Source organism: Elephantulus edwardii, unplaced genomic scaffold, assembly GCF_000299155.1.
Source record: "Elephantulus edwardii isolate Elephantulus edwardi_28Jun2011 unplaced genomic scaffold, EleEdw1.0 scaffold00003, whole genome shotgun sequence".
Classification (NCBI taxonomy): domain Eukaryota; kingdom Metazoa; phylum Chordata; class Mammalia; order Macroscelidea; family Macroscelididae; genus Elephantulus; species Elephantulus edwardii.
The window spans coordinates 20,474,660-20,489,560 of NW_006399753.1; the positions used below are offsets into that span (position 1 = coordinate 20,474,660).

Below are 14,901 nucleotides of genomic sequence, written 5' to 3' on the forward strand. Positions count from 1 at the left end.
TTTTTAAAAAAGGTAAAAAAAAAAGAACTTCATGTTTTGTTATGATGGAGAAACAGAATGAAGCTCTTCCTCTCTCTTTATTTTTATATATAGACTCTCAATGTTTCCACAAGCATTTGTTAAAAGACCGTTTTTCCTGGTTCAAATCCACCAGATGCTCTGCTGGAGAAGGAGGGGCCATCTCCTCCTGTACCAGTCAGATCAGATTTGATGGTACACACACACACACAGAAAATAATAATAATAATAATAACAACAACAACAACAAAAACAACAAAAACAAATTAAAAAAAAAACAAAAACAAGACAGTTCTTCCACCATGAATTGACGTTCTTCCTTTTATGTGATGTAGTTGTCTGTTACATCTGAGTCTCTTGTGTTTGTTCTTTCTGTTTTGTTCCAGTGATCTGTTTGTCTTAACACCAATACCACACTCTGTAATGCTACAGCTGCACCATCACACTCAACATCAAAGAGCATTATTTTTTCTAATTTTGCTTCTCATTGTCAAAGTTGTATTGTCTTTTCCAGGTTCTTTGCACTTCCACATGAATTTCATAATTGCTTCATCTGTCCTGTAGGTATTGTTCCTTCCTGGTATCATGCCAAAGTGCATAAACTGAAGTGACACCCTTCTCGCTTTAAAGGACGTTCTTTCAAGATGGCTTTTTTGGAAGTTCATGGCATACTCAATCAATGCTCTGCCAAAACCATGACTCAGATCCATCAGATCATTTGGTGTTCTTGAGTATCCATCAGACAGGATGATCATTCAGCCTGTTCTCTATTCTGAGCCACTCCTGAATTATTCTTAAGATCCAGACCTCAAACAGCCTAGCATTGGTATGAGATGGGAGAAATTGATCGTACTCGTCATACACCCACACTCATGAGATCCCCTTCTGAGCAATGTCTTTTCCAGGCCTCTAGCCATGCTTGCCTTTGCCCTTCTCCTTACATTCTCACTTCCATCCTAGTATAGACATCCTGGGTCGCTCCTGACTGCTTTTCTAGGATGTTGTTCAGGGCTGAATCTAAGAGTTGGGAGTGTGAGTGCTTTGATTTTTAGCTCTAGGTCTGTGTTCCCCGTGGCCTCATTTAAAAGTTAGCTAATCCTCTTCTGCTTTGGGTAAAGTGGAGGTGATCGAGGATCAGCCTTCCTTAGAGTGGAATTAATTATCTACTGTTTGTTAAGCGTTTGGAAATTGATAAGTGCTAATTCTTATTACACTGCTATCTTGTCCTTTGTTCTAAATACCTGAGAAGCAAAAGTAAACGGACTTAAATTAAAACTTGTCAAGATAACTGTGATCTCCAAAACAGAAGTGGGGGTGTCCTTCCACTGGGGACGGGGGTTGGTCACTCTCCTCACCTCCATGTCCCCCACCCTGAGCCTTAGTACTGGAAGAAAGCGTGTGCTTAAGATGGATGATGAGGCATATTTTTTTAAATTAATTTTCATGAACATTTACAGAGACTTTGGATTTCCATTCATTCATTGTTGCATTTTTCTCCCTGCCCACCCCTGCCCTCTAGTTTGCTCCTCTCTTTGAAAAGAAAAAAGAAAAATTCCTTCATTGGTATAGAATCCCCCATCCCCCTGCACCCCAAGTACACTTCACTATGCAAACTTAATTCTGGACTCCTGTGATAACCATAATACCCAATCATATATCGCCTTTAATCTGTTCTTTCCCTCATCTGTTTCAATACAGTATGCATAATTTATCCAGTTTTTTCTTAGTCTTACCCCAACCCTGATTTCGGTCCCATTCTACAACAGTGGCACGATGCAGTATTTGTCCCTTTGTGACTGAGATATTGCTGATGAGACATTTTAACATTTTTGAGTGATTACCGTGTTGTATGGACAGTGAATAAGGAAGATTAAAGAAGAACTGTGATACTGACAAAGAGTATTGAATTTATCACAACTGACAAAAGAACAAGCAAATCTGTCTTGGAGAAGTGCAACCAAGGTTCTCCTTAGCAGCAAGGATGGTGAGATTTTTATCTTACGTGAATTGTACATACTGTCCAGAGGGGCAGGTCCTTGGAGAAAGTCATCGTTGCACATGCTGTTTGGAGGGGCAGGTCCTTGGAGAAAGACATCGTGCTGGAAAAGATAGTCAGAAAAGCAAGGATGACTGTCCACAAGTTAGATTGACACAGTGACTACAACAATGGGCTTTGATCACGGCAGAGAGAGTGGAATGACACAGTGTAGGGCACAGTACAGACCTGTTGTCCACTCAGCCGCTAGGAGTCAGAGTTAAATAGATGTCATCTAACAACAGCAGGCATGTTGAGTGGTGGGGTCAGTAGTGGTTCAGCAGTAGAGTGCCCTCCTTCCACGGGGAGATTGGATTTTAGTCCCATCCAGTGCACCTCATGCAGTCACTGTTGTCCGCAGAGCCTTTGTGTTGCAATGATGCTGACCAGATCTCAGTGAAGTTTCCAGACTAAAAGAAAGCAAAAGAAATTCCTGATGAGCTGTGTCTCAAATATCAGCCAGAAAAAACAAAAAACAAAAAAAAACAACCCCTATGGATCCTGGTGAACCAATCACAGTGGTCCAGGCTGCAGCTGAGCAGCATTTCATGCTGTCACCTTTGGGGGTCACCATGAGTCAGGGGCCTCTTTGACTCAGTGGCGGCTATAGTTGCCATGTTGGTCGTGCTCTGTATGTATCCTCATTGAATAGATTGTGTTTGTTAGCACTCATTTAGTTCTGCTTGGCAGATTAGGAAATTTAGACCCAGCAAAGGCAAATAACACTGAATTGGTTTTAGAAGTGCAGTCTGGGTGCTTCTTTAAGGTGGTGGTTGTTGTTGTTATGTGCCATCGAGTTGCCTGCAACTCAGAGGGACCCTATGTACAATAGCTCTGAACTCTACACTATCCTGAGCCAATCTCAGTATCTCCAACACACCTAGTTTAGCCCAGTTCCTGTGTCAAACCATTTCATATAGGCTCTTCCTCTCCTGTGCTGTCCCTCCACTCTTTCAAGCATGATGTCCTTCTCCAGGGATGGTCCTTCCTGGTCACATGCCCAAAGTATGTGAGATGGTGCTTCAAGATCCTTGCCTCCAAGGAGCAGCCTCCTTTCACCCTCTTCAAGATAAGCCTGTTTGTTCTTTTGGCAGTCTGTGGTATGTTCGATACTCTTCTCCAGAAGTACAACTCAAAGGCATTAATGCTGTTTCTGTCATCTTTGGCCATATCCAACTCTCTAATGCATAGCAAGTAGTTATGAAGACCATGGCCTGAATCCAACATGTTTTAGTCTCCAGACTGACGTCGTTACTCTTCAGAACTTTTGAGAGGTCCCTGACAGCAGCTTTCCCCAGAGCAATCCATCTTTCCAGTTCCTGACTGCTAGTGCCAATAGTGTTGATTGTGGAGCCGAGCAAGCTGAAATTGTTAACAACAGGTTGGATCTAGAAATGACCTTTATAAACTGTGAATGTGACTCCATTTTTCCTCCTTTTCATCTCCAGCATAGAAGATCATGTGATCGACTCAAATGTCCCATGCCGATCCATCTCATTTCCCCAATATTTAGGTTCCATTTCATTCTTAAAAATAGCCAGTTTTCCTACTTTCATGTTTCTCACATTCCACATTGCAGTCATTACTGTCCACTTACAACTGTTCCTTCTCAGTTTTGTTTCCCAATGCAAGGGCTCAGCCTCAGGTACCACCTCTGCTCATTTACTCTGAAGTATTTTGCCCTGTTACGCAGAGGGGTTTTTGAAGGCCTGTTATTTCAGATAGTAGATGGCCAGTCCTTCTTCCTAGCCTGTCTTAATTTGAATGCTCAGCTTTAGAACCATACCTGACAGATGAGCATTTTGCCAAAAGGAGCAGATGGAGGATACTTTCTTTTGCAGAAGTGACCAATAAATTGTGTCTGTTCCCCCTTGGGCAAGTGTGTCTTGGTCTTATCCTTCCCTGCTCCACCAGCACCCCCTTCCCACCCACACCCCCTGCTCACCCCACCTAGGCCAGCCAGCACCTTCCTCCCCGCAGCCAATTCTTGATATGACAACACATTTTACAAAAATATAGCTGTGTTCCCAGAACCATTGAATTAACCTTGGGCTGTCTTTGGGTTTCAGACAACTGGAATTTGGAGTGAAAGTTGTCATTTGGACAGATACTTGAGCCTGAAGAACAGTGTTTGAACAATTGAAAGGTTCCAAAGTGTAAGGCTACATGGCACAAGATGGGATTTTTTTAAAAAATCCCAAAAACTTGTTCTTCTGTGTGAAATTTTCCTCCTGGGCAAGTGAGTCACCCTGCTGGGTATAACTACCCTTAGGCTTTCATACCATTGGATAGCAGCAGGAATTCTTCCACACACCCACCCCGACTGTGGTCACAGGGTAACACGGTCAGACCACACTGGGCTCTACTAAATTGCAGATGTCCTAGGACTTTGCAACTGCTTAGACCATTATAAACTGCCTGACGGCTGAATGAGTTGGTGATTTCCACCAGCAGAGAGTCCTGCGCTCAACTGTTGGTGTTATTGTTGAGGTTTCTTTTGCCAACTTAATGTTTGTGGAGAATGATACTTAGTCGTGTTTGCATTGAAATGACTGGTTCTAGGCAAAGTTAATGGATCAAATCTGACTAGGTAAGTAAGAGAGTCACTTTGGGAGGATCATTTGTAACTTTCTTCAGTGCTATTTAATGAGCTGGAAAAGTAATTTACTAAGTTTAATGTAGAGGCTGGGGGGTAAAAATTATTCCAAACCCCTCAAATGCTTTTATGCCTGGAAACCACGGCTTATTCACCTTGTAAGATGTGGTACATTGGCTTCTCTAACAGTCCACTCTCATCTTGAAGAATATGCTGCTGGAGAAAAATTTGATACAACCACTCAGTCTTTCCCCACTCCAAGTAGCCCTCTGCATCAGAGCCAAACACTGCTGACTGCGGCGCCATATTTACAGTTGGTGCTGTTTGGTAGGCAGAGTTTGAGTCCATCGGACTGAGGCTTCCCCCTTTTTTGATGACCCTCTACTGTGCCAACCATTATGTTCTCCAGAAATTCTCCTTTCCTGATAAACGTGATCCAAATAACATCACCATAATGTCACTTCTAAGGAGTTCTTGTTCCTCCAAGACAGATCTGTTCATTCTTCTGAAAGTCCTTGATATATGCAGGATTCTTTGCCAGAAACAATGCAGAGGCATCGGTTCTTTCTTAGGTTTTGTTATTCACTGTCCAGTTTTCACATGCATTTGAAACAATTGAAGATTCTATGGCTTGGGTTAGGCCCACGTTAGTCCTTGAAGTGATATCGTTACTCTTCAGCACATTGAAGAAACCATTGACCGCACATATGCCCAATGCAATACATCGTTTCATTTCTTGGCTGCCGCTTCTGTGAGTGCTGGTTGTGGATGCAAATAAAATGAAATCATTAGTAACTCCCATTTTTTCCTCCATGTACCATGAATATTGATTATTGGCCCAGTTGTGTGGATTTTTGTTTAGATTATAGAACATTCTTTTGGAAGCAGGAGTGGCATCCACTTCCTAAATAATGTGCCTCCGGAAACTCTGTGAACTTTGATAAATGTCGATGGTTGTAGAGGGGCTTCGGGCCTTTTGTTCATGGAGTCACTATGAGTTGTGTTCATCTCGAAGGCAGTCAACAATGACAACAACATAAACATTCGTTCTTAATCGTTAATGAGCATATCATCAAATCATAACATTCGTTCTTAATCATTAATGAGCATATGAGTAAATCATCATAAGATATTATTGAAAAGCAAATTCTAATTCATTAGGCCCAGGGAGGCCCTGATATCCTGCATTTCTAGCCAGCCCTTAGGTGATACAGATATTATTGCACAGTGGCCCATGCTTTGAGCAGCAGAGGTAGTCATTGAATTTTCCCAAACTGAGTGAATTCAAACTGAAAGGACATTTTCACAGCTGAAAGAACATTTAGAGAGTTTAGGGAAAATCAATCCTGGTCAGAGAGAAAGCTCAGGAGCTGCAGTGGGTTTTAACAGGACGGTCTAGTACTCAACGGAAACGTGAAACTTCTCCTGCTCCTATGAGACTGTCTCAGCCCTGAGTTAGAGAATTAGCTGCAGTGAGTGGAATTCAATATCCAGTATAATAAATTTCTAAGTAGTGTCTATACCCCAGAAACTATTTAAGAGAAAGTCAGGGAAGATGTGATGATGTCTCAGAAGCTTGCCTAGTACCCCATTTTTCAGAGCCTTTGAATGTTTATTCAAAAGCTCTCGAATCTTACTTTCCTCCTTTTTTTTTCCTTTCCAAATTCTTCTTCCAGAGAACCAGCTGGGAGTGCTTATTCCCCCAAGCTTTTGCCTCCCACCATGAAATAAAGATTACAGCGCAGACTGGCAGGTGAGAAACAGGACAGCTGTTTGGCAGCTGGGCGCCTTCTTGGCTGTGTTGCCGACACGTCCCAGGGCCCTCGAGACAACAGCTACTTCCAAGGATCCAGGATTAGGAGACCTTGCTTTGCTTCCCCCCCCGTTTTGATCTCACAGGCTGAAGCAAAGCCAGTCGCATGATTGGGTCTTGTCATTGGGGGATGCCAACCTCTCCTTCCCAGCCAGCCACTTCCCGGCTGTTGTTTGACAGTTGTTTTCTGTTGCAGGTGCCAGGGGAGAATGAGAAGCAGTGGAAGGCGGCCCTGGTGGTGCTGACTGAGAAGGACCTGTTAATTTATGACAGCATGCCCCGGAGGAAGGAGGCCTGGTTCAGCCCGGTTCACACATACCCCCTTCTTGCCACCAGGTAGCCACGGGCTTGTATTTGGGTAGGACTTGTTTGCAGTCTGGGACAATTTTGAACAATTCTGATTATTTCAGTGCATTATGTTTTCGCTCACGGTTGCAGCAGGGGCTGAGTGTTCTTCAAGCATGTTGTTGTTGTTGTTGTTGTTGTTGTTGCTGCTGCGTCAAGTTGGCCTCTGACTCACTGACTGCGGCTCCGTACATAAAGGGATGAAACACTAGCTGGTCCTGCAGTCCTGCACTCCTCTCATGATCAGTGATATATCAGATCACTGCGATTCACAAGGTCTTTATTGAATTGAATGGTTCTCAAAATTACATGGCCAGACCTTTCTTCTTAGTCTAAGAGCGTTGCAGAACTCTGTTCTGTGTCATGCAATTCACTGTTGTCAAGTTGGTTACCACTCACAGCGACCCTCTGCTAGGTTCCTGAGGCTGTAAAGCTTTGTGGAAGAGGCACCCCTGTCGTTCTTCCAAGGAGTGACTAGTATATTCAAGCTGCTAATCTTTCAGATAGTAGCTCAATACATTACACACTACACCACAAGTACTCCGAAAACCTCCACTGCCTGATGGGGTGGCTGTGTGTGAAATGCACTGACTTGAGAGTGGACCCCAGGTCTCCCACTTTGAAGGCAAGTTCCACTAAATCCACAATGCGCTCATCTTCCAGAACAGAACCACCCAGTCTTGGCCAGTTCGGCGAGGTGTAATTTGTGCCATTTCTGGCCAAACATGAGAAGGAACAGTGGTGTCTGTGAGAGGGTCCTTGGCTGGCTGCCTCCCTGAGTCTCCATAGCACCCCTGCTTAATATGATGCAGAAACACATGGATGCAGTCCTGAGATTCAGGTCAACTCATTGAGCAACGAGCTTGCTTTTGTGGCTCAGTGCATGTCACACGGGAACGTTCTATGAGGACCTTTCAAGGTTTGTTCCATGTGAGAAAGCCATCGCAAGTTCTTTTCCATTATGTAATGGCGCAGTTGAGAAATTCCTTAAGGTCACCACCATCTGGTTTTTAGGACCAACAGAGTGTTCCCCTTTATGGAAGGAAACATTACTGTTCATGTGAGGTGTGGTCTTAATGCTTTATATACAGATAGGTGTATGAATTGTACAGTCTGTGAAGGGGCACTGGTGGCATAGGGCATTATGTGTTGGACTGCGAATCAGAAGTTCAGTAGTTCAAATCTGCTAGCTGTTACTCGGAAGGAAGACAAGCAGTATCCCCCCATAAAGATTCACGCTTGGCTAACCTAACAGAAGGTTGTCGTGAGTCAAAATAGTCTCATGGCAGTGGGCTTGTTTTTGTTGGGTTTGGAGCTTTTAAAATATGTCCTGCAGAATGGAACATTATGTGATTTGAACACTGTATGAACACTGTCTACAGGAGAGGCCGGAAGGATGGTAGTGGTTGGGTCTGACATGCATGTTTCTGCTGGTCTATGGAACCATAAGGCCACCAGCAAAAAAAGTTGTCTCAGCCTTGGGCCTGGGTGCACGGGCCACGTAGGTCAAGATCCTTGGCAGGGTATCACCATTCCTGGCTCTGCAACATCTGCACAGCCCTTCACTGAGGCATGATGATTGATGGGACAAGCAGCCAATGGCAGGTGCTGGGACCTCCTCCTCCAGCCCCAGTGTCAGGACAGTAGCAGGTCCAGGGATGAAGTCTGAGACAGATTGGCTCTGCATAGCTTAGTACTTAGCAGAGTGTCTTCAGCTCCCCAGTCGGGATTTCTGAACTCTCTTAACACCTTATAGAACCTCTGATGAGTGTGACCTCATGGGATCAGACAATGCCCAAAGTGCCATAAGCAATGTGTACCTGTCCTCCTGCAGTAGATTCTTTGCTGAGCACAGAAGCAAGTCGGACCTCAGTCTTAACCAACAAGTGACTTTTCACCTTAAGACAGGGCAGAAGGTCACTCTCTACTTTATGACAAAGGGCACAACTTTCATTCCTTCTATGCCTTGGTTTCTTTACATGTCTTGTGGCCTCCTTAACATACACTAAACTCAAACTCAGTACCATTAACCAACTCATGATCCTCCGTTGGGTTTCTGAGCCTACAAATTACATGAATGAAGATTGCCCATCTTTCTTCCTCAGAGCAGCTAGTGGATTCGAACCACCAGAGAGGTGTGGTCTTTGAGATAGCCGCACAGCTCCCCACAGATTGTAATAACTGGACATGAAATACCTGCTGAACAGATTATTGAGTGATGTGGGAAGGAGTTTGGTACAGGTTCTCTTAGGATTGAAATAGGCTTTTACAGTCATCTAGTCCAGGTATCCAGTTGATGCTTGAGTTTCTTGAGTCCCTCCCAAATCATCTCTGTCCTAAATTAGGGAATTATCTATGATGAATAGAACTCAATTATTCAGTAGAATGAGAGAAATTTCAAGGTCGTGCCTGAAAAGCAGAAGTCATCTAAGAAAATCTGCCAAGGGGAGGAGGCAGTGATATCTGGAAGTAGATGTTCCCAGAAAAACTAGAAGAGATAGGAAAGGGGGAGAAGTAAAGGAAGGGTGGAGTTTTAGGCAAAGTCTTGGCCTCCGCCTGATCCTACAGAGTTTGAGACCTGCGCTGCCCAATACGGTCGCCATCAGCGCCATGCCAACCAAAGAAGAGCCAACACCTTTGAATTGTGGTGCTGAGGAAGGATTCTGAATGTACCAGGAGCCGCCAGAAGAACAGACGTTTCCTGGAAGAAGTGTAGCCCAAGTGCACCTTAGGAGTGAAGATACTGAGACCCTGTCTTATGTACTGTGGGTACATTGTCAAGAAGGGTCAGGTACTTTGCTTAGTAAAGTCGAGGAAGACTCTCAGTGAGGTGAACTGACGTGCTGGCTGCTGTAGCGAGTGCAGGCACCACAGAGATTGGGAATGGAGCTGGCTCTGGACGGGTCTCCTTCTGTTGTTTGAGGGGTGGTTGTGAGAGAGAGGGAGCCAGCTCCGTGGCACCTTGGGACACCTCTTGTGACAACGTAGGGCACTTCGTGGCTCTTTAAATAGATTGATTTTAAAGAAAATGAACATTTCAGTTCCTCAGTTGCACCACGTTCTAAGTTCTCTATGGCTACAGGAGGCTAATGATTGCCAAGTTGCATAACACAGACCCAGAATGGTCCCTGCATCACAGAAAGTTTTGTTGGATGACACAGTCCTAGAAGCATAATCATTACCTCAGCATTCATTCCTCTGTAGGATTTTTTGGACACTGCCTTTCCTTAGGAGTCCATCAAAAGCTGAGGCTGCCCAACGAGATGACCTGTTCTAGGCACGTCAGGCTGTCTGCACATACCGGCTGGACAGCTGTACTGGTTCCAGGGGTCTGGGGACATCCACTGAAGAAAGTTATGGGTATGAGCCTTAGTAGGAAAAAGCCTGGAGTGTCTGGATGACTTCACATTGCCAAGCATTCAGTCAACAGCAGAGCACCTAACTGTTGTGCCCAAGGTTCATGTGTGAACATCTAGACAGAAGACACACCATAAAAAAAAATAGAGGCTACAGTTTAAACATAGAGATACAGCAATAATAATTGTCCTCTCAACGTGTTCCCTCCCCTCAACTGAACTGAACTGCAAAATGAAACGTGTTATGATACTTGTCTATTAGCTCTACGAGCATTGAAGTCATTACACTCATAATTATTACCCTGTGGGGCAGAGTGTGTTCAAGGTGTTAACGTGACACTGGCGATTCATCCTTCCTTCATTCCCAGGAGCCAGGAGATAGCTGACAGTCTGCACCAAGCGGGAAACACAAAAGCCGGTTTCCCCCGTCCTGGTCGTCCTTCCTCCCAGAGGTGCACAGCCCAGGCTTATCACTCCACCCCTCAGCCTTCCCAGCCTCCTCTGGTGCGTGAACTCTGCCCAAAGCTGCAGGGAGATGCACTGCTGTGGAGTAAGCCTCAATAAAACAGTTGCCTCTCGCACCACTTACCACAGCTGACCACAGTCATGATCAGCCTCCCTCTCCATAATGGGAAAAAGCATGAAAAATAATTTTTTTGAAAGCAAAAAAGCAACAAGAAGTAAAGGACAGGGCCACTGAGTGTAGCACGGAGCTGAGGAGATGTGCTGCTTTTGATGCTCCAGGGTGGGCAAAGGGACTGTTTGTAAGGCAAGTGGCACCTTTCTGAGGACCCCATGTCATTCAGTCCTTGAACACATTAAGGCCGTCCTTCAGATCAGCCCTCTCTCTGAGATGGGATGCTGGCCAGAGACCGTGGCACCACATACACACTCTCACCATCTCAGCATCCCAAATGCGGTCAAGGTCAGAGGGAAACCAGGAGTCCTTCCCTTGCAGAAGGTCCACTTGTCCACCTGCTGGTGTCCAGCTGGCAGCTGGGGAGCCGACTGTGTTGAAGGTGCTGGAGTGAGACTGGCTTTCTGGACCTCTGTCCTTGCATCTGGAAGGTGACTCCCAGCAGCAGCCTGGAAACAGAAGAGCTGGGTGGGGTTCCTCATAACACCAGATCCAGAGCCAACCCCACAGCCTTTAAGTCCGTTCTGGCTCACAGCAACCTTCTGTCAGGTCCACTCGCCTGGCCTCATGTCCATGTTCCTCAGATGCACCTTTCCTCACTACCCCACCTTGCACTGTGCCCTTTCAGCAGAAGCTCTGGGCGCTTCCCTGTCAAGTTGCATTAATTACCTTGGCTTGTATATTTTTAAAGAAATGGAGCCTTTTTGTTTCTGAAACATTTTCTTGAGATGTACTTCATAGGTAAACTCTCAACTCTCATTGCTGTCATGTGAGAAGCCACTCAGCTGACCCCCCGCCCCCAGTGGGTTTTCCGAGGCTGTAAATTACACAGAAGGGGATTGTCCATCTTCCATCTTCCTCCGTGGAAGCTGTGGTGGATTCAGATTGGCAGAGAGGCTGGGCCTTTGGGTTTGAGCCCAACTCCCTACAGACCAGGCCACCAACCGATTATCACTCCTTCCTGTCTCAGCGGTTCTCTGAATTTGCAGGGTGGAGCATACCAGTCTTCGCTTAGCTTTTGTGACAACTTAAGTGTTTAGTGGCCTCTGCTCTCCAGCAGCAGATCCAGGGTGCAGCATGTGCTCTGGGGACCACTTGGGGAGGGGCGCCAGTTCTCACTTTAGTACTTAATCTTCTTACATACCCTCAAGTTTAATATATAAAATATTTTAACCATTGTTATTCCGGTTCAAGAGAATAGTAAGAACTCCAAAGCCGACAGATAATTCTGCACTTGAAGAGGAGCCAGATTTAATATAGTCAATATCCAGTGAACATGTAAATTAATTGTGGTGTCATTATTTTTATTTCAAGTAATTATTTTGCTAGACTCCACCGTTAGATTTTATTTTGAGAGATAGCTAGATCAATAGATACAGGCGTGCCTGCTTACGGAGAATCTTGGGTTTCCTAGCAGTTAAGACATGTCTCACTTTCAAATCAGATTTCTATAAAGATAAAAAGCAAGACCTCAGAACGGCTTTCTTGTGATTCCACGGTTTCCTTCTACACGGATCACTGTCTCTGGGTCACTTTCTGGTTTAAAGGTTGGCAAACTCTTGTCTTCATGGGCCAAAAATGTCTCATAAAAAGTGTTTGCTCAGCCTGTGATTTAAGAATGTGTTTATGTTTCCGAATTCTGTTTTTAAAAATAATAATTCAAAACCGTGAAAATAGTATGAAATTCATACTTCAGTGTCCACCCGTAGCATTTGCACTACAATGAGAGGTTAGCAGTTGCAACAGACACCAATTAGCCCCAGAGACTAGAATATTTATATGTGGACCATTCAAGAAAAAGTAGACCAATCCCTGATCTGCTTTAGAGGACCCCTGATCACACGGTGGGTTAGTGCCCAGCCGCTGACCCTAGCCCTAACCCTAATCCTAACCCTTCCATCAGTTCCAACTCACCATTGGTTCTGAGGTGCTAAGGGTAACAGTCTACTTCTTGGAAACCCCATGAGGAAACACTCCTCTCCTGCAGGGTCTCTGTGAGTCCTAATCTGTGGCAATGGGTTTGGAGGTGGGGCTTTTTTTATTTTGTTTTTTAAATCCAGTTTGACCAGTGAGAAGTTCTGGTGGTGTAGCCTATAGGAAATTGCCCTTTTAACCCGAAGACTAAGGTCAGTCCACCCGGAGAACTATGGGCAGTCTTCTGCTATGCCATTTAGAGCCTAGGGGTCTACCAGCAGCTACGTCTTCCAGTGTCTCCACCAGTGGTTAGAATCTACCCTTGGCTCCCAACAAGAAAGATAGACAATCTTCTCCTATTCAATTTAGTGCCTCAGAAACTACTATTCGGTAAGCTATGAGTTGGTTCTGACTTTGATGGCAATGAATTTGAATCATGTGTTTGTGTTTTGGTTTGGGGTGGTTTTTGTGTATGTGTATGTGTGTGGTGGTTTGGGTGTTTTTTCCCCCCTTTAATTCAACTATTGTTTTTATGTGCCATCAAGTCAACTAGGACTCATCAAAGCTATGAAAGATGATTCTGAATCTTGCCCTATCGGTCATCCTTCCCATCTCTGACACACCTGACCCACTGCCACAGTCATTGCACCAGTCTCTCTCATCCAAGGGCTTCTTCTCCTGTTCTGACCCCTCTACCTTTCCAAGAATTGTGTCCTTCAGTGACTGACACCTTCTGACAACAGGCCCAAAGGATTTAGGCAGAGTTCCAAAATCAGCTCCTCCAAGGAATTCAACTAGCAGCTCCTAAAATATGGGAGTTCAACTAGCAGTTCCTACCTTATTCTCTCTGCTTCTTTTGCTTGCATCCCTACTTCGTTTAACTAACTGTATCGTTAAGTCACGTGAACACTCCAACTGCACAGGTTCTAGAAACTTAACATCTTCCTTCAAATCCCGACTCAGCCCCTGTTCCCAATTTAAAGCCAGAGGTACTTTCTGTAATCTCTTCGTCTGTACTGTATGATAATACCTGTTCCTTCCTCAGACACCATTATAGGAATTTTGATGGGTGTCATCAAATACAACTCATAACAACACCATGACAACAGATCTGAATTCTGTCCCGCCCTGTGCCATCCTTATCATCTCGGACACACTTGATCCCATTACTGGAGTCACACTGGCAGTCCATCTTGTTGAGGGTCATCCTCTCTTTCACCTACAGAGCTCCTGAGTGGACCTGTGAACCAGTGGGCTTATGGCTAATAGATGAGTGCTTAACCATTGTGACACTAAGGCTCTTTTATTTAGTGGTGAAGAGAAAGCTGACTAGTAGATTTGAGACACCTGGGTTCACATTTCGCTTTACCCAGTCAGACCCCAGTTTATTGACTGGATGAATTTGAGTGAGTTATTTCTCCTCTCCAAGCCTCAGTTTCCTCATCTGAAAACCAGGCTTCTGGCATCTCCTACAGGGCAAAAGTGAAAGGAAAACACACTAACAGCTGGGCAGCCTTTTTTTAGCCTAACGCCTGGCACATAGGTGCGAGTGCCTGTCAGTCCTCTTGGCGGTGAGGGGGGCTCTGTGCTGAATGTTAAGGATGTATTTTTGTGGAGATTTTTTTTTGCTACACAAAGAGAAGCCGCCTGGGACTAGAGCCAGCAGGAAACAGGTTTCTTCCAAATTGAGTTACTCTCTCAGACAGTATATTGTTGATTTATTTGTTTGTGTGTGTGTGTCTGTCTGTCTGTTTTAGATCCCAGGCCTATTCTCACATCTATGCCATCTATTTTCAATTCCCAGTAGCTCTATAGGAAAGAGTAGAAATGCGCCATAGGGTTTCCGATCTCAAATATTTTGAGTGTTTTATAAGGGAGGAACAACCCCTGAATAAAACATGCTTGGCACAGCAGTGGGGGGTCAGAAGACCTTCCATGACTGCAATAATGTGGAAGGTCAACAAAAGACCTTCCATGAGACAGATTGACACTGTGACTGCCATAGTGGACAGAAACCGGCAGAGACTGTGAAGAAGCCTCAGATGATAGAAGGAGAAGTGATGCCTTTGAGTTGTGGTGCTGGAGAAGAGTGCTGATTAGCCCATGGAGGGCCAAAAAGAATGAGCCAGGTATGCCTTGGAGAATGTACAGCCACAGGCAAAGATGATAAAGCTCCATGTTTCATCC

General features: G+C 44.8%; 1 protein-coding gene across 1 annotated transcript in view; it reads left to right on the top strand.

The window, feature by feature from the left end:
• Nucleotides 1-14,901, top strand: part of SNTB1 (syntrophin, beta 1 (dystrophin-associated protein A1, 59kDa, basic component 1)) — a gene marked incomplete at its 5' end in the record, with an annotated part of 288,235 nt that overhangs the window by 242,364 nt on the left and 30,970 nt on the right. Inside the window, one exon of the mRNA XM_006879471.1 lies at nucleotides 6,659-6,798. Within this exon, the coding sequence (XP_006879533.1) occupies nucleotides 6,659-6,798 (140 nt within the window). The remainder of the gene's footprint in view (nucleotides 1-6,658; nucleotides 6,799-14,901) is intronic.